At 51.3% G+C, this 18,680-nt stretch overlaps 1 protein-coding gene across 32 annotated transcripts in view; it reads right to left on the reverse strand.

The window, feature by feature from the left end:
* Positions 1 to 537: 537 nt before the first annotated feature.
* The window catches only part of CDK5RAP2 (CDK5 regulatory subunit associated protein 2), a 180,182-nt gene continuing 162,039 nt past the window's right edge, over positions 538 to 18,680 (reverse strand). For 19 of the 32 annotated variants that reach the window (XM_081528276.1, XM_081528247.1, XM_081528278.1 and 16 more), the window contains 6 exons: positions 17,397 to 17,474; positions 16,129 to 16,394; positions 13,335 to 13,478; positions 3,903 to 4,029; positions 1,044 to 1,090; positions 538 to 633 (listed from right to left, as the gene is read on the reverse strand). In XM_081528276.1, coding sequence (XP_081384402.1) covers positions 577 to 633; positions 1,044 to 1,090; positions 3,903 to 4,029; positions 13,335 to 13,478; positions 16,129 to 16,394; positions 17,397 to 17,474 — 719 coding nt within the window. In that variant the 3' untranslated portion in view covers positions 538 to 576. The remainder of the gene's footprint in view (positions 634 to 1,043; positions 1,091 to 3,902; positions 4,030 to 13,334; positions 13,479 to 16,128; positions 16,395 to 17,396; positions 17,475 to 18,680) is intronic. The other 13 variants (XM_081528289.1, XM_081528282.1, XM_081528185.1 and 10 more) reach the window with 1 other exon arrangement.

The raw sequence follows: 18,680 nt of genomic DNA on the forward strand, positions 1-18,680 counted from the left end.
CAGATGACAGGAAGGCAGGCAGAGACGGTCCTTACTAACCACTGACCTGCCCATCACTTGGCGAGAAACAGCGGCGGGGGGCCCAGCCGACCTGCAGCCCAGGTTTCTGCCTCCCTGAACCCAGGCCTCCAGCTGATGCGCTCACATCGCCTCCACCACCGTCGTCTCGGGAGCTGACAGGGTAGCGGCAGAGGGCACAGTTTGGGGTCTGGAAGGACAGGAGGGAGCAGAGGACCTCGGACTGGTCACTCGGCTGTCCTGTGAACACACGGGTGGTCCGGACCACGCCCGAGTCCCCACCTCCAGGGAGGCCTCGGGGTGAGCGCTGGCCTGAGCAGGGGACCAGCATTGCTCTGCGGCCCCCTGGGTGGGGGCGGATTTCTGAAGCACCGCTCGACGCCGGCCAGAAAAGGAGACGGTGGCTGGGCATCTGGAAGGGACCAGACAGGGGAGCTGGATCTCTCAGAGAGATCAGGGGGACCAGACCTCTCCCCTCCAAAGCAGGAGCCATACCCGTGACAGAGAGACAGGACGAGCTCAGCAGGAACCCCAAGCTTTATTGGCTCAAAGTTCTCCTCAGGAGCCTGGTCGGCTGGGGCTGGACGTTCCAGGGTGGGCACTCCCGGGCCTAAGCTAGGAGAAGGGAGGGGGAGAAAATGAGAATTTGAGGTCACATGGAGGGTTTCTGGGGTACGATCCCGGACAGGGTTAAAGGTGAGTAGTTCTGAAACTACTTTCAAAGACATGCTGTTTGATCAGTAAATATTTATAGAACCAGATGATAATGAAATATTTATCAAATGCCCACTATGTGTCAGGCACCGTTTGCTGCATTTCTCACCGGTTAAAAAACAACACACCAGTAACTAGAACAACCATCAAAAACGAGGCATGATAAAATGAAACTTTTCATGCACTGCTGGCAGGAAAACGTAACTCATGGAGAACAGGTGACCGGGTTTCACCTTCACGTTTCAAAAGGAAACCCCTGCCGGCCCCACCCCACGCCCCATCCTCACGGGACGCTCTCAAGGCGACATTACCTCCAGGTTCCCTCTGGCCTTCCGAAGGACCTTGTGTGTCACAACCACTAAGGAGACAGGAGAGAACGCGGTCATTAGACGCGGGCGCCCCCAAGACGGCGTGCAAGCCCAGGGCAGGGAGGAGGCCTCCAGCCCTGCAGCATCCAGACCCAAAGGTGTCTACCTCACCACACACCCAGGACCCAGGGACCCGTCCGAGAGGGAGGGCCAGAGGGCCCTCCTCAAGTCTAAGCCATCACCCCTGTGACGCTAGAAGGCAGGGCGTGCGACACGAGTTACAGATGGAAACCGAGGCCCGGCTGGCAGGGCCAGGAGCGGAGCCCCCTCACCCCCCGGAGAAGCCGCTCTGGGACTGGGAAGTGCCCGCTCCAAGCAAACCCGAGTGTGAAGGCCAGGGCCAGGGGGGAGGGTGCCTGGCCACAGGGAGGACGGACGGACGGACGCGGGGCGGCCCCCGGTGCCTGCAGCGCGCTCCGCCTGGAGGAGCTCACAGCTCCCTGGGCTCTGCAGCTGCGGGCAAAGGCCCAGCACGTGGGAACACACAGGCAGGTGGAGGGCCCACCTCGGGGCACAGCTGTAAAGGAAGATGGCTTCTCCCCGCAGCCTCGTCTGTCCCGCAAACGCCGGGAGCAGGGGAAGGCCACCACTGATGGAGACAGGCCAGATCAGGACTCGCCCTCAACAGGCCTCCGTGGTGGCCAGGGACTCCACCTGCGCCCGGGGGCACACACAGGCCTGGACTGGGTCCTTGGCCGGTGAGGCTGAGACCGACTCCCTGCTGGCTTATTCCAAAGAGGTGCCATGTGGTGGCCTTGAGAAAATATTTATTTCTTGCCTCACAAAAACGTCCATCTGGAGGCAACGGAGTCTGCTCGCAATCCGTGACCCCGGGGGAGGGCACAGATGGCGTGGGCTTTGTTTTTAACTGGGCGCAGGGAGTCTCAGAGGGGCCTACTGCCACTCTGTACCCACCCCAGCCCCATGCCACAGGGCGGGAGTTCTTCACTTGGGTCCAGGGTCATGCTTCCGGGCATCCTAAACCCCCGGAAACCATGTGCAAATCTGTGTATACACAGACGTGTGCACCTTTCTGGGGAGAGACATCACCTCTCCTGAGATTCGCCAAGGGGCCTGGGACCCAGAGAAGATTAAGTGTCGTGGCACTGAAAGTATCAAAAGAGTTACATCTCACCTGGCCCAAGTTTGAAGGGGCCCCCGCCTCTGAACAGCACCGCCCACCTTCAGAGCAAGAAGCCCCCACTGAGATGAGAAGCCCGGGCGGCAGAGTGGGGAAGAGCTGGCCCCAAACCAAGCCTGGCCCCAGGCAGAGGCGTGCCTAGAGCCCGGGTCAGTCCGACAGTGCCAGGCCCCTTCCCCCGCAGTAGGGGGCTGGCCAGGACGACTCCAGCCTCAGTGGTGTCCAGCGGTGACAGACGGTTTCTCAGCCGTGACCTCAGTGAACACCCCCAGGGCTTCCTGCCTACTAGAGGCGGCAAGTGGGGCGGGCGGTCCCAGGCCACACGGGGAGGGTCTCACGGTCACTCCATCCCCTCCTTTCCCGGCTGGGCAGAGCTGGCGTGTTGACCTTGACCCAGGTGGGGAAGGGAGACGTGGGGACATTCCCCCAACTTCCACTTAGTCCCTGAGAGCCGGAGCAGACCTGGGAGAGGCTGCAGGACCGTGGGATCCTGGGGGGAGTCACGAGCCTGGCCAAGCTGCCCGCTCGCTGTGTGACCTTGGGCAAGCCCTCCCCGCAGCCGGGACAGACTCTGGGCCGGGCCCCAGCAGGGGAGATGCTATGACACATCGGAGGTTAACGGTTTGCCACCACCTCCAGGCACAGGACTCAGTCTGACCTCATGGAATAAATAATGCTTACGGAGCATCTGTTCTGTCCCAGGAAGAAGTAGTAGGCAGCTGAGACATCACTCCCACCCCTGTCTTACAGATGAGAAAACAGGGCCACTTCTTTATCAAGTTGTGATGAGAACTCAGGCCCATCCAGCCAGTCTGAGTCCTCTGGAATTACCATCTCCAGTTAGAGGCGAGGACTCTAACGCTCAGAGAGCTAAAGGCATTTATTCCCGGTCTCACAGGAAAGGGGCGATCTGAGCCACGGCTCACCGACCCCAGACTCAGCGCTGGGTTCTGGCCGGATCCGCCACGGTGACTCACCCACTGAACCCACTTCCGGAACCTGCTCTCCCGGAGGCACGGTTCACTCACTTCCTGCGCCTGGGACTGTCTGGGGCAATAGCCGCAGGGCACTGCTGATGTCGTGAGCCCAGTGTTCCCTGGACTTGAGGGCTGCACAAAAGCACACTCTCTGCTCCTCGCTGCTCCAGGCACCTGATCCAACCAAACAGTCCGCAGCCACCTCAGACACAACCTCGGAGGCACTGCCCTAACGCGGAACCCCCCTTCCAGGGCCCCTTTTCTCTACAAGGGACTTGATCTCCTGGGCCAGAGCCCCACAGACGTCCGCCACTCTGCCAGGGCTACCTCCCTACTGGCTTTCAATACCATCCTCACCCCTGCACGGCCCTACACGGCCCCCAAAGAGGTCTCCTCACCTCCCAGCCTCTCTGTGCTCAGCCATGGGGACCTAACACACGAGGGACCCTGTGGTCACTGATGCTTCTGCCTGGGTCTGGCCCACAAGGCCCCTTGTAAGTTAAGGATGTTGACGGGCCACCAGCCCACGGTCCAGCAGGGGCTGTGCCGTCAAGAGGCTCTCGGAGGACCCCGGGTGAAGGATGGAAGGAAACCCAAACGGAGGAGGTGTCAGGACAACCCAGGGCCGGGGTTTAGTCTGCAGAGGCAGGGCCCAGACATGGTGGCCACCCCACCGCCACTCACACTGGTCAAAGATGACCTTCTCCTGGTTCTTGCTCAGCTGCAACAGCTTCAGGGTGTTTTGCAACTTCTTTTCTTGTTCAAACAGTTTTTTGTGGAGTTTGCTGATCTCTGCCTTCAGTTCTCCCATCTAAACAGAAGAGGATTTAGGAAAAAAGGAACAAAGAATATAAGTGTCAGCTCATATAGGAAGAACTGCAAAACCATATAAAAAGCACTCAACCTTCCAAACAAAGGTATCTGAATAAAAGCTAGAAGCCATGTGCTGCTGGCCAGATGGCAGCAAATGTGTAGGCACGGCGCCCTCAGGACCACTGGCGGAGCCGTGAACTGGGGCAGCCCAGGGTGCACCCAGGCCCAGTGAGACACAGTGGATGTTAAGACGCGCTTAACTCTCTGACCTAGAGAGTCTATGCTTGGACATTTACCCCCAAGGAAGGGCGGTGCCGGCCCGAGAAGACGCCTTGGCTCCAGGACGTTCACCTCAGCACTGTTCATGGCAGGACGAAATAAACAACCTGACTTGTTTCAATAGGGATTTAGGTAACTTAATTATGGTACTTATATACAACGGAGTGATTTCGCAGCTATTAAAAATGATGTTGTAGGACTTCATTTACTGACATTGAGAGATGATCCTAATTAGTGACAAAAGAGCCCAGAACAGCTCCTGTGTACCAGGGCACGCCGGTTTCACAAAATTGAACGCATATATCTCTATCCACAGGTGTGTACATCAAGATGTGTAAACGATTTGACGACAGAGACATCACGAAAATGTTGACAGTGTTCCATTTCTCAGAGATGGGATTTGGAATATTTTGTTTTTCGTTTTTTTAATTTATCAGAATTGAGTTTTTTTCCCCAAAACTATAATGCTGGCTTATTTTTAATGCTTACATCTTACAAAGAAGATATAAAGATATTATTAGGGGGAGTATGATCTATGAGGAGATCCTGCTTTGATTTTGTCAGAGACAGGAGAGAGTCGATGGATGACAAACCCAGAGTCCCCAAGCCCCTAAAGTGAAATGGGCACGCCGTGGTGGCTCCCTCGGGCTCCCCTGATGGCACGAGAGGTAAAGAACCCGCCTGCAATTCGGGAGACATAATGAGACGTGGGTTCGATCCCTGGGTCGGGAAGATCCTCTGGAGGCGGGCCAGGCAACCCACCCCAGTATTCTTGCCTGGAGAATCCCACGGACAGAGGGGCCTGGCGGGCTGCAGCCCATGGGGCCGCACCGAGTCAGACAGGACTTAAGAGGCTTAGCGTGCACGCGGCAGCTGTCTCACCTAGTTCCCGCTGAACTGGCGCGTGGGGTTAAGCACACTCCCGTCCTCATAAAACATCTGGGTTGTAAGATGCCTGGCTCAGGCCACCCTGTGCTACACTGAACACCCTGCTCCCAAGAGGGAAGATGGTAGGCTGCCGACTTACAGAAAATCACTTTAGTTTGTCCCCAAACTTGTTTACGGCTCTTGTAATCAGTTATGTGATTTAATTTTTAAGTAAGCTTATGAAATATGTGTATGAAAAGACAGAACTGGTTGAAAGAAAACTTGCATATGTTTCAGGGAAGACCTGATAAAGGCGAGTCACTTAAAAAAAAAAAAAACCACATTTCTGCCAAATTAGGTGTGGGTGAATCAACTCTAAAAGATGTGGGAGGAACACAGTCTAGGAGAATTCTACATTCAAATTGCTTTGCAAGTGCCTAAGTTTTTTCTTCATCTTCAAGAAACAGAAATTGGAAGTGACAGACATACATTATGGATGTAGTTTATGAAAGAAAGGAGATGGGGAACTTCAATCAGCAGACCCAGATTCAAAGAAAAGGCCCTGGCCTGACATCAAAAGAATGGCAAATGCATGTACATTGAACTGTTTTAAGTTAAACTGAGATGTTTAAGGTATGTATCATTTTTTGATTCCCTGCTTTAACCTACTTTTAAGATTAACCAATCGTGTCAGCTACAAGGACTTCGACAGGGCTTCCAAAACAGATCCTAATTAAAACACGAGGTTTTCTTTGATTCTTCCTCAAGCTGAGAGCCCGGAGACTTCTGCTCTGCCCATGGCTTTGCAGGCCACACGTTTTGGGACAAGGTCACTCTCCACTCAGAGCCCTGGGTCCACATCAGTAAACAGGGATGATGCTGGACCTTCCTGTCACACTGCAGAGGACAGAGACTCAGAGGAGAGGCTTCCTGAAGACAGGGACAACGGTTACTGCTCACCTTGCCTGCCTGACCTTACCTCTCCTTCTAAAGTCGGCTCAGAGAGCACCTCCTCCAGGAAGCCCTCCTTGAGGCCCTTCCCCTCCACAGCCTCGCTGCTTACTGCTACTCTGGGTGCCGTCGTGTCCAGCGCTTTCCCTAACATCTCCCACTTCACGGTGGACTGTAACAGCTCATTACTTGTCTGCTTCCCCACCTACACTACAAGCTCCCTGAGGGCAAAACTCAATTCTTCCCTCTGACTCCCCAGCGACTGGCTCAGAGTAGGTGCTGTGAGACCATCTGCCAAGTGGTGGGTTCACCTGCGCTCTCAAAATGCCCTGAATTCTATCCAGCACTGAAGACAAGGAATTATATATAAATGTCTGCTGTCTCTCTGAACTAAAAATCTTCATTTTCACAGGAATGAAGACACCAGGGTAAAAACAGCAGGGCTCCAGAGCCCGGCTCCATTGCTTCCAGATGCTAAGATAATGGAGCAAGTGAGTTTCAGTTCTTGGTGGTGATTTAGTCACTCAGTCGTGACCGACTCTTGCGACCTCATGGACTGTAGCCCAGCAGGTTCCTCTGTCCAGAGGACTTCCCAGGCAAGAACACTGGAGTGGGTTGCCACTTCCTTCTCCAGGGGATCTTCCCAACCCAGGGATCGAACCTGCATGTCCTGCACTGCATGCGGATTCTTTACCACTGACACCAGGGTTTCCCTTCAGTTCTTACTTCTGAAAAATGGGACAGTGATACTTCACCCTCTGGAGGCTCCCGGAAGGGATAAGCTGAGATGCCAGTGCACAGCAGACTCCCTGACGCGGAGCAGGTGTGCAACAGGGCAACCTTCCTCAGGGCCACAGCGCCGAGCTCAGAGCTGAGACTCAACGCGTGTGCTGCCCGACTTCTCAAACTGTTTTTTGTTTTTTTGCCCCGTAGGTTGTTATTCTTTTTTAAAATGAAAAATCTCAAAACATTTACAGAAGTAGAAAGAACAGCAGAAAGAACCCCTAGGTACCCATCCAGCTTCAGCAGCTACAGCTATCAACTCACGGCCAGAGTTTCATCTCTGCCTGTCCTCAGTCTGAAATTATTTTTAAAATCAATCCTAGAACCCAATCATGTTTCACCCCAAAATATTTCAGTATACAGCTCTAGAAGAAAAAGATTCTTTTTTTAAAAACCACAAGGTCATTATCACATCTAAAACAATGAGCATGACTCTTAGTATCACCAAAAAGATGTCGGTAGATACGTTCCTGATTGCACCATAATTTTATTTTTATTATTTTTTAAACAATCGGCTTGATTCAGCATCCAAATAAACTTCATGTTTTGTATCTGACTGTTACGTCTCCAGTTCCTTTTAATCCAGTGGGTCTCAGAGTTACCAAGAAGCCTCATAAAAACAGATCACTGGGGCCACCCCCAGATTTTGTGATTCAGTAGGTCTTGGGTGAGGCCTGAAAATTTGCCTTTCCAACCAGTGTCCAGATAATGTTGGTGCTGCCTGTCTAGGGACCATGATCTGAGAACCACTGCACATCTACAAGTTTCACGTTCTCTCCTCTCCCTTTTTTTCTTAGGATGAAAAGAAGTTCTAAGCTCATGTTGTACATATCCTGCCCTAGACCTAGAATCAAGCCATTTCACCAAGGAGTTCTAATTGCCTTTAGGAAAAAAAGAAGATACTTAGAAATCATAGTTTGGCACCGGAGGTGCTCACTGGTACTGGCTTGGACATTTTCAGAGTCTTTTAAGTAAAGAGAACTACTAAATTTTTAAAATAGAAAATACATCATGAGTTCATATATACGATTTCTCTTCCCTGACAATAAAAATTTCAACATAAGTTATTTGTTTTATCCTATGATTAAATATAGTAATTTCAAAACATCAACACAAATATTATTAACAATATATTTACTAAAAACAGTTTAAATTTTTTGACAGTTCGTTCTTGCTCTTTCAGTATTTCCACTAAGAAAATATAACCAAATTACTGTGTTTGTCATTGAAATGTTACCGTTTTTTGGCCATGTGGCCTCTAGGATCTTGGTTCCCTGACCAGGGGTTGAAGTTGTGCCCCTTGAAGTGGACGTTCAAAGTCCTAACCACTGGACCACCAGGGAATCTGTGAAATGTTTCCTCTCTGAGTGGTTATGCCTTCAGTTATATCCAGGAAAGCTAGTTTGTTTTATCTTGAATATTTTAAAATTGCTCTTCCTCCCATTTTAATTTTTATTTATAATCACATAAAGCATTTATAGAGTTGCAAAGTCAAATTTATGAAAAACAAGATCAATTCAGAGAAATCTGCCTTCTGTCCTTGTTCTTCATCCTCCTCCTTCCCACCCCCATATGTAAACTCTTCCATTACTGCTTATCCTTTCTCTTAGGAACACTTTTTTAGTCCATACAAATCATGTTTTATTTTTCAGCATCTCTTATAAAACTTCAAAAATGAAAGTGATTTTTCCCTGCTGGGGGGAGGACTATGCTGGGATTGAAAGCATAACATAAGTTTGGAACTAGACGGGCCAGGTAGCTACTCCCCCGGACAAGTTAGTTGACCAAAGTGAATAGTCTTTTATTTTTTATGTTTAAAAAAATTCATTTTCAATTGGGGGATAACTGCCTTATAATATCGTGTTGGCTTCTGCCATACAGAAATGTGAATCAGCCATAAGCATATCTACATCCCCTCCTTCTCTCCACCCCACCCCTCCAGGGTGTCACAGAGCACCGGCTGAGCTCCCTGTGTTATACATACAGCAACTTCTCGTCAGCTGTCTGCTTTACCTATGGTGACGTAAATGTTTCAGTGTTTCTCTCTCAAGTCCTCCCAGCCTCTAAATATTTTTATAAACAAGTATGTGTACATATTTGTATCTCTCCCCACAACGTCCTTAGATAAACTTATACATATGATATACACTTCCCAGAGTAGTCCTAGGGACTGCAGGAGGTGCAAAAGGCAATTTGATGACACTCAGAGAAAACACCAGGTAGTAAAAAAACCATCGGAGCTGCTGGTGGAAACTTGGAAATCTGCTTCACACAGACTTCACACCAAGAAAAAGGCACTGTATGAAACACAGGCAGGGACAGAAAAGTGGCTAGAGGCAATTTAACACCGCACAGGGGGTCTGTGTGTACCAGCAACCATATCGGAGCATCTCCGAGGGCCTTTTTCTGGCTCTAAAATTCTGTGATGCTAAAGTGAGCATAATCAATTACCTGAGAAACCCTCGCAAATAAGGTGCAAACCATCACAAGCACTGACCTAGACCAGTCCCTAGACTAATTTGAGAGTGCGGGAGATCAACGTGCTCAAAATTTGTGTTTACACACACGGACACACACACACACAAGGAACAGAAACAAGAAGTGCATTCCATCTGTTCAACAGACATTACTCTGTACTGAGGACAAAAACACCGTATCAAGTGTGAACTATTTAGCTTAAATATATGCTTTAAAAATCATATGAGCAAGCACTAGTTTAGAAGGATGAGAGGAAATTATTCATTCATTCAAAAATATGAACAAAATAGACACGGCCCCTCATGGAAAACAGAGAGACACAGACATTAAACAAATATGTAACTATAACTCATGATAAAGGTTAGGATGAAACTGAAGAGGGTGCTCTAACTAACGGATGCGAAGCCCGCTGTGACCTTGAAGTAATATTTCAGCTGAGACCTGAGAGGTGAGAAAGCGCCAGCTGGAGGGAGGGAGCGCGTCTCTTTTCTGGGCCTGACATGGACACGAGGGTGGTGGGTTAGGAGGAAAGGCAAGGCCAGCGTGGAGCTGGAGCCCGGGGGGGTTCCCCCCAGCATGCCATCTCGACCCCATGCACAGATCTCCTCGCATGATGACTGGACATGCACCTCTCCAAGCTTGCTGCGCCCAGGTTCCTCCCCAGGATCCCAAGGGGGCTGCCCAAGGACAGGCCCAGCAGAGCCTTCCGAGCCAAGAGCCGCTTCACTGCTACTTCCCTGACATGGCTGGGCGCTCGGAGGGCTGTTAGAAGGTAACTAGACAGGTGATAATGTGGAATGCACATTTCCCTTCTGCCTTCCTGCTGGACTTGGCCAAAAATTTATAGGTTAGAAAAAGGAGGGAATATCTATCAGACTACCAAGGGAACAGCTCAACTCTTCCTTAACTGGCAGGCTCCTTCTTCCAGGGAGGCTTCTCTGATTACCAGAGCGGGTGCTCGCCTTGACCTAATATGACATGGTACTCACACACGCCAAAATCAGATGGATTATATTCTTTGCAGCCAAAGATGGAGAAGCTCTATACAGTCAGCAAAAACAAGACCGGGAGCTGACTGTGGCTCAGATAATCAACTCCTTATTGCCAAATTCAGACTTAAATTGAAGAAGATGGGGAAAACCACTAGACCATTCAGGTATGACCTAAATCAAATCCCTTATGATTATACAGTGCAAGTGAGAAATAGATTTAAGGGCCCAGATCTCATAAACAGAGTGCCTGATGAACTATGAACGGAGGTTCGTGACATTGTACAGGAGACAGGGAGCGAGACCATCCCCAAGAAAAAGAAATGCAAAAAAGCAAAACGGCTGTGTGAGGAGGCCTTACAAAAAACTGTGAAAAGAAGAGAAGCAAAAAGCAAAGGGGAAAAGGAAAGCTATACCCATTTGAATGCAGAGTTCCAAACAGCAAAGAGAGATAAGAAAGCCTTCCTCAGTGATCAGTGCAAAGAAATAGAGGAATAGAATGGGAAAGACTAGAGATCTCTTCAAGATGATTAGAGATACCAAGGGAACATTTCATGCAAAGATGGGCTCAATAAAGGACAGAAATGGTAGGGATTTAACAGAAGCAGAAGATATTAAGAAGAGGTGGCAAGAAACACAGAATAACTGTACAAAAAAGATCTTCACGACCCAGATAATCATGATGGTGTGATCACTCACCTAGAGCCAGACATCCTGGAATGTGAAGTCAAGTGGGCCTTAGGAAGCATCACTACGAACAAAGCTAGTGGAAGTGACAGAATTCCAATTAAGCTATTTCAAATCCTAAAAGATGATGCTGTGAAAGTGCTACACTCAATATGCCAGCAAATTTGGAAGACTCAGCAGTGGCCACGGGACTGGAAAAGGTCAGTTTTCATTCCAATCCCAAAGAAAGGCAATGCCAAAGAATACTCAAACTACCACACAATTGCACTCATCTCACATGCTAGCAAAGTAATGCTCAAAATTCTCCAAGCCAGGCTTCAGCAATACGTGAACCGTGAACTTCCAGATGTTCAAGCTGGTTTTAGAAAAGGCAGAGGAACCAGAGATCAAATTGCCAACATCCGCTGGATCATCACAAAAGCAAGAGTTCCAGAAAAACATCTATTTCTGCTTTATTGACTATGCCAAAGCCTTTGACTGTGTGGATCACAATAAACTGGAAAATTCTCAAAGAGTGGGAATACCAGACCATTTGACCTGCCTCTTGAGAAACCTGTATGCAGGTCAGGAAGCAACAGTTCGAACTGGACATGGAACAACAGACTGGTTCCAAATAGGAAAAGGAGTACGTCAAGGCTGTATATTGTCACCCTGCTTATTTAACTTCTATGCAGAGTACATCATGAGAAACGCTGGGCTGAAAGAAACACAAGCTGGAATCAAGATTGCCGGGAGAAATATCAATAACCTCAGATATGCAATACACCACCCTTATGGCAGAAAATGAAGAGGAACTAAAGAGCCTCTTGATGAAAATGAAAGAGGAGAGTGAAACAGTTGGCTTAAAGCTCAACATTCAGAAAACTAAGATCATGGCATCTGGTCCCATCACTTCATGGCAGATAGATGGGGAAACAGTGGAAACAGTGTCAGACTTTATTTTTTGGGCTCCAAAATCACTGCAGATGGTGACTGCAGCCATGAAATTAAAAGACGCTTACTCCTTGGAAGGAAAGTTATGACCAACCTAGACAGCGTATTAAAAAGCAGAGACATTACTTTGTCAACAAAGGTCCATCTAGTCAAGGCTATGGTTTTTCCAGTGGTCATGTATGGATGTAAGAGTTGGACGGTGAAGAAAGCTGAGCGCCGAAGAATTGATGCTTTTGAACTGTGGTGTTGGAGAAGACTCTTGAGAGTCCCTTGGACTGCAAGGAGATCCAACCAGTCCATCCTAAAGGAGATCAGTCCTGGGTGTTCATTGGAAGGACTGATGTTGAAGCTGAAACCCCAATACTTTGGCCACCTGGTGCGAAGAGCTGACTCATTTGAGAAGACCCTGATGCTGGGAAAGATTGAGGGCAGGAGGAGAAGTGGACGGCAGAGGATGAGATGGTTGGATGGCATCACCGACTCAATGGACATGAGTTTGGGTAAACTCCGGGAGTTGGTGATGGACAGGGAGGCCTGGCGTGCTGTGTTTCATGGGGTTGCAAAGAGTCAGACACGATTGAGGGACTGAACTGAACTCACATACACAAACCCCAGGGATGGCGTCTGCTCTGCCTGACTCCTGAGCTGTGCCAGGGCAGATGCAAATGAGGATGGGGTGGCAGCAATTGTTCTTAATTCAGTCACATTCAAGTTACTGCCAAGTCTAGCTTTTAAGGGAAATTTCAGTGGCTTTGTAATAAATGATTTTCATTGGCTTAAAAAAAGCCAAAACTAGTTTCTAAGCAGTTAAAATAGATTTACAAAGCCCACTAAAATATGATGCTGAAAGCTGTCAAAAGGAATCAAGACAGTCCAGAGAAAAGGCATCAGAAATGAAAGAGATTTTGAACAGAAGGGAATGAGCTAGTCCATGAGGACAACGTGGGATGTAAAAGCTTATCAAACACAAGTCTGTCCTTGAGAGTCAACACTGGTGCTTCCAACCCGGCTCTGCATCCTTGAGTATGTGCCTCACTCCCCGAACCGCAGTTTCCTCGTGCGTAGAATGTGGACAGGGTTCCTCCCAAAACAGACGTGCTCACAGTGGGGCCGTGGTCGGGTCCAGGCTGTAGGCCGAGCTTGCCGGGCACCAGGGGACCGAGGAAGAACGGGCCTGGAGCAGCCAGCGCGGTGTCTGACACGTCAATCAACGAGCACAGAGGCTTCCCCGCCACCCTCCGTGTTCCCCACGTGGAGGGCACAGCTGCTGGGGGCCAGGCCCTGGGCTGGACATGGTGGCCCCCTGGAGCCTCTGCATCCACGTGCCGCCACCCACCTGTTCGCAGTGGAGCGTGCACTGGCCGTCGGTGGGCGGCGAGACCTTCCAGAAAAGCGCCAGCAACCTCGCGGCCTCGTCCAGGATCAGCCTGGTGGCACTCAGGCCGGTGACGAAGCTGCTCAGGGGCGTCGAGGGTGGACCCTGCGTCGGGGAACGAGAAGGCTGTTAGGTGCGGTCTGGAGGAAGATTACGGACCAGCTGGCTCTCACGGGCAGCATAAATCACCAGACCGCAGGGCCTGCATTCCACACCCTGAGCCAGAGCCTGCCGCAGACGACATCGGTGTACTGTTAAAGCCGGTGAATTATAGATTATGAGGGAACTGTGTTGGGGATATTAGGCCCATCAATAAGCGTGATCAGTGGCCATCTGAGTGCGCTGTAATTACTTCGACCAGAAGAGGGTCCGCGGCCGCCCCCGCCCTGCCCCGCAGCCTCTCTGGACAGCGGACGACGCCAACGGTCAGCAATGCAGCATGATTGCTTCTGTCCTTGGCATCCCCGGCTCCTCGGCTCGGCTGCCGCCAACGGGACTTGGCCCGTCAAGTCTCCCTCTCGGGCAGGCAGGAGCAATTCAAACTGGGGGAGTTTCTCAAGGGCACAAGAAAGCAAAGAATATGAACCCCGGAAGGGAAAGTATGAAATAGATTTTTTTAAAAAAGAAATTAAGAGTATTGTCTCCATAAGTAATAAAATAAAAACAAAACAATGTGACACACCCTGTTAAGCTATCAAATTGGCAAAAAAAAAATTATAAATAAAAATACTCAATGAAGACAGAGGTGCAGAGGCACTCTCACTCGTAAATAGAGATATTAATACAAATTTGTGGAAAGTAACACAGCAGTGGTTTCCAACAAAAGCTACGAAGGGTCCTCCCAGCCTTTGAGCACGTGATTTTACCTCTAGAAATCTGTCCCTAATGAACGGTTCTAAGATATCACCAGAGATCCAGTTAGAAGGATGCTCATGACAGCTTAAATGTCCAACAAACAGGTGAAAGAGTAAATAAATGGCAATATATCCACACTAGCTTACTTTTCAGCCATTGAAAGTCAAGTTTTTAGAAAAATACTGAATGAGATTGAAAAATGTTAATATAATGTAAACTGAAAGTCAAATACAAAATATGTAGTCAGTTTTATTAAACTTTATGAATGAGATAAAAGTATACATATCAAAATTCTAAGCATTGAGCCCTATGTGGTATTTTTATAGATGTTGTTATGTTTCTCTATAGTTTCTAGTTTCTGTAAAATAAAGATCATAATCAGAAAAGAATAATACTCTAACTTATATTTACGAATTCACTCAATGAGTATTTACCATGCACCTAATTCCATGCCACGTCCTGGGTGACAGAGTGGATATACGACAGTGAACAAAATACACACTACCCCTACTCTTTCAGAGCTTATTACTAATGGAATAAAAAAAGGCAAAACTGGCTTTTACAATATTGTGAAACAAAACAAAAAGGCAAAACAGCTATTATGAAGTAGGAGGCTTAAGTGTCCTCAATGAGAACCCAAAAAGAAGGATCAGAAAATGTGACCCACAGAAGCTTGAAGGTTGAGTCCAGTCTGGGAGAGGAAGGAAATTTGACCCCAAGTCTTGGAAGAAGTGAATGAGAAACTTTATGTCACGCACACGTGGGTCCTTCGGAGAAGGCCATGGCACCCCACTCCAGTACTCTTGCCTGGAAAATCCCATGGACGGAGGAGCCTGGTGGGCTGCAGTCCATGGGGTCGCGAAGAGTCGGACACGACTGAGCGACTTCACTTTCACTTTTCACTTTCATGCATTGGAGAAGGAAATGGCAACCCACTCCAGTATTCTTGCCTGGAGAATCCCAGGGACGGGGGAGCCTGGAGGGCTGCCGTCTATGGGGTCGCACAGAGTTGGACACGACTGAAGCGACTTAGCAGCAGCAGCAGCATGGGTCCTTGACTTGAAATGAGGATTCTGGCGGGATGCCGCAGGAAGAAGGGGCAGGTGGTCTTCCCAGCCAGAGGGCACATGCGGGGCCAGGGCTGGAGGAAAAGCAGCTGTGCCTGGCTGGGGCAAGCACAGGGGAGCGGGGAGAGATGGCAGGCCAGCAGGAGCAGGCCTCGGCATGAGAGTCTGCACAGCCCCAGGGAGCGGGAGGCGCCGCAAGGCTGCAGGGGCAGGACGCCAGAGCGCATGCCCGGGAGGACACAGAGCGGGGTCTGGCCCTGGTGGCTCTGAGTTCCCTCAGCTCGGTGTCCGCACAGGGGGCACGTCACCCATCGTGAAGGCGGCTCTGGGGTGAAAGGAAACACGACAGGAATCGGCCACGTGCTGGGGCAGCTGCCGCCCGTCGGAGGGGATGCAGGGCAGCACATGTCAGCAAGCGCGTCCCAAGGGACTGTGTGATCCTTCCACGCCATGTGAGGGTCAGGACCTCGGCCACGCTGAGCGCGGAGGCCGGGAGGGGGACGAACCAGTGACCGGGGGAAGAACAGACGGGACATGCTACAGGACTGAAGGACAGAGGGACGGATGCGAGCCTGGACACACAGAGGCCGTCGTGGGGCAGGGCAGCGGAGCCTGGCAGGGCGACCGCAGTAACACAGGTACACACCTCAGCAGGTGTCCCCCCAGAACAACGAACAACCTGCAGACTGGACCTGCCCTCCGAGTTTCAGGGCTGCCCTTCCTGGCCCCTGTTCCCAGGGCCTTACTGAGGCCCCACGGCCCCCTTGCCTCCCTGCTTCCGCCTCCTGCTCCCCCGTGGGGCCCTCTCCCTCCGGCGCCATCGCTGAGGTTACCTTGGTTACCAGCTCCTGACTCATGGGGCCGGGAGCCTCTTGGATCCGAAGGTCCATCTCGGCGAGGAGCGTCTGGCCCCGGCCAATCTGCTCATACAGGGCATCATAGTCCTCGGCCAGGCCCAGCACATGGTGGCCGCTCTTGCTGGACCACAGGCGGTGGCCAGGGACCAGGGAGGACACGTACGAGGCGCTGACGACGGAGCTGCCGCTGTCACAGGAGAGGGTGTCCACGTCATCTCCGGAGAGCGGAGGCATCTCTGAAGCTGCAGAATGAGACGGGAGACGGGAGATCTCCTGGGAGCAGCACCTGCCTCCGACGAGCTGTGTTCAAGGACGTGAAGCCAGCCGGGAGGCGAGATGCCACCTGACACCGCCCAGAGGGGAAAGAGGCTGGGATCCAGGATCCCAGTCTGTGCGCCACCTAATGAGTAAGCTCTGGGCTTATTCACCTCATTTCAACCCAACCAGCACTCACCAGAGCCCTGCAACGCAGAAAAGCCTGGTCTACCCAGAGAAACCAAGGCCGGGCCTGTGCTTCAGAGGTCTGTCTGATCGGAGCACAGACGCCACGCGGAAGGGGTAAGAGCCCCGCATCAAAGAGCCGGAGCCCAGAGGACAGGATAATCAAGCTGGTGTACAGAGAGGGAGGCCGAGACGCCTCCCTGGAGGAAACAACAACTGCGCTGGGGCGAATGGGCAGCGAGAACGACGCTACACAGAGGAAAAAGCCTGCCGCTTTCTACCTTTGCATCAACAGAGGCACAGATGGATGATTCTGACAGGGGCCATCAGGAGAGACATTTCCCAGAGCCATTTGCGTTCAGGACGAGTGCTAAAGCAGCAGAGAAGCGGGCAAGGTTGGTCTGGCAAAGGCAGGAGCCATGCTGCAGTCCCATGAGAGGAAAGCGCAGGCCCATCTGCAGGACGGCGGCCCATCTGTGTGGCACCAGCTGGGCAAAGGGGTGTGGCTGGGCAGGCCCGCCTGGGCTGGATGCTGCAGGCCCCCGAAAGCCATGCTAAGGTGGTCGCTCTTGTCCAGGGCAACAGGGACGCAAGCCAACGATGTCACTAAGGTTGGTAACACCAAGGAACACAGGAACCAGCTTGGAAGATGAGATCGCCAGCTAGAAATGCTGAGATCATGACACCCTAAATCCTGCCAGATACTCTTCTGAGTTGGAACCAGGGACCCCCTTGCCCTCAATTGAACAAGTCCCACTGAGAAACCCAATGGTGCCACAGTCACCCAGACTTTAGCTTTGTACCTGATCTTGGGGGCATTGCTGGGGTGGGATCAAACAGGTCACATGAATTGTCAGTTGCCACAGGACCCTTGTCACCATCTGCACAATGCAAAATAAGGGAAATAAACCATCAAAAGTTTTAGTTTCATTCTCATCAGCATTTGAGAGAGAGAACTGCATGAAAACACAGTCAAGTTCTGGACACGCACACTAGTGTTCATTCAAACCCTCACCGGGCCTCTCTCCCGCCAGGCCTTGCCGGACAGAGTGAGCAGGCCTGGCCCCCTCCCCGGAAGGACCCTCTTTGTCCAGACGCGTAAGCAGACAATTTCCCCCGAGGGGTCAGGGCTAAGGGGCGGAGGGAGCCCAGGTGGGGGGGCGACCTGAGGAGGGCAGAAATGCCGGCGGGGGGGCGGTCCTCGAGACACCTCGGGGAGCGTGAAGCAGGGGGGCTTCAGGAGGAACCGCTGGTGGCCCGAGGCTGCAGGCGGCCGCGGCCACCCACACGGGAGGGAAGAGTCCCCGAAGCAGGACCTGGGAGGTGATGCACTGAAACAAGGGAAGCGGGCAAAGCCGGTCAGATGCGGGACAAGACGCCGAGCCGCACTCTATGGGGCACCTCCGAGCGCCCAGGAGCTCAGGGACAGCGCGGCGTCTAGTTCAGATTTCCTGGGAGAGGAGACCAAGGGACTGAGACGGGAAGGGATCTGCCTAGCATGACCTGGAGCATCGAGGACAGAGCGAGCACTGTGTCCACGCCTCGCGGGGTCCCACTCAGCTCATTCCCACCCAGGCATCTCCTGAGAGTCCGCTTTGATATCGGGGGGCCAAGGAGCCCCGGGGGTCTGCTCTGGAGAGCTGGCCCAAGATGGGTCACTTCCTACAAAAACAGCAGTCTTCAGAGCAGAACTTTCAGACAGCTGCTCTTCACTACCGTCCTGGAAAGTCTCTTGCAAAGGAGGAAATGCTGCTGCCTGCAGTATAATTCTCATTTTCCTTGGGGGAGGCGGGAGAACGTGCCCGAGGCAGCGCTGTGAATTTTGAGTGCACTCTCCTGCATGTCTCTTTGGAGGGCCCCCCAGGGCTGACCCTGGACAAATCTCCAAAACAGGCAAAGGCTGTTCAACAACCTCACTTCAACTGCCCCAGAGCTCCATCCTGGTCACCCTAAGCCCTAAGCTGTGCTCCCTAGTTCAGCCTCCCTCGCTTACACCAACAGTCTCCTTGGTCCCATCTCCGCAAAGTTCTAGAAGGGCCACGAGCAGACCTCTATTTAAGGGCCTCTCTGGCCAGGCCCGCTGCTGA

This window comes from Giraffa tippelskirchi, chromosome 1 (genome assembly GCF_054371585.1).
Source record: "Giraffa tippelskirchi isolate mGirTip1 chromosome 1, T2T-mGirTip1v1.2.pri, whole genome shotgun sequence".
Lineage (NCBI taxonomy): Eukaryota > Metazoa > Chordata > Mammalia > Artiodactyla > Giraffidae > Giraffa > Giraffa tippelskirchi.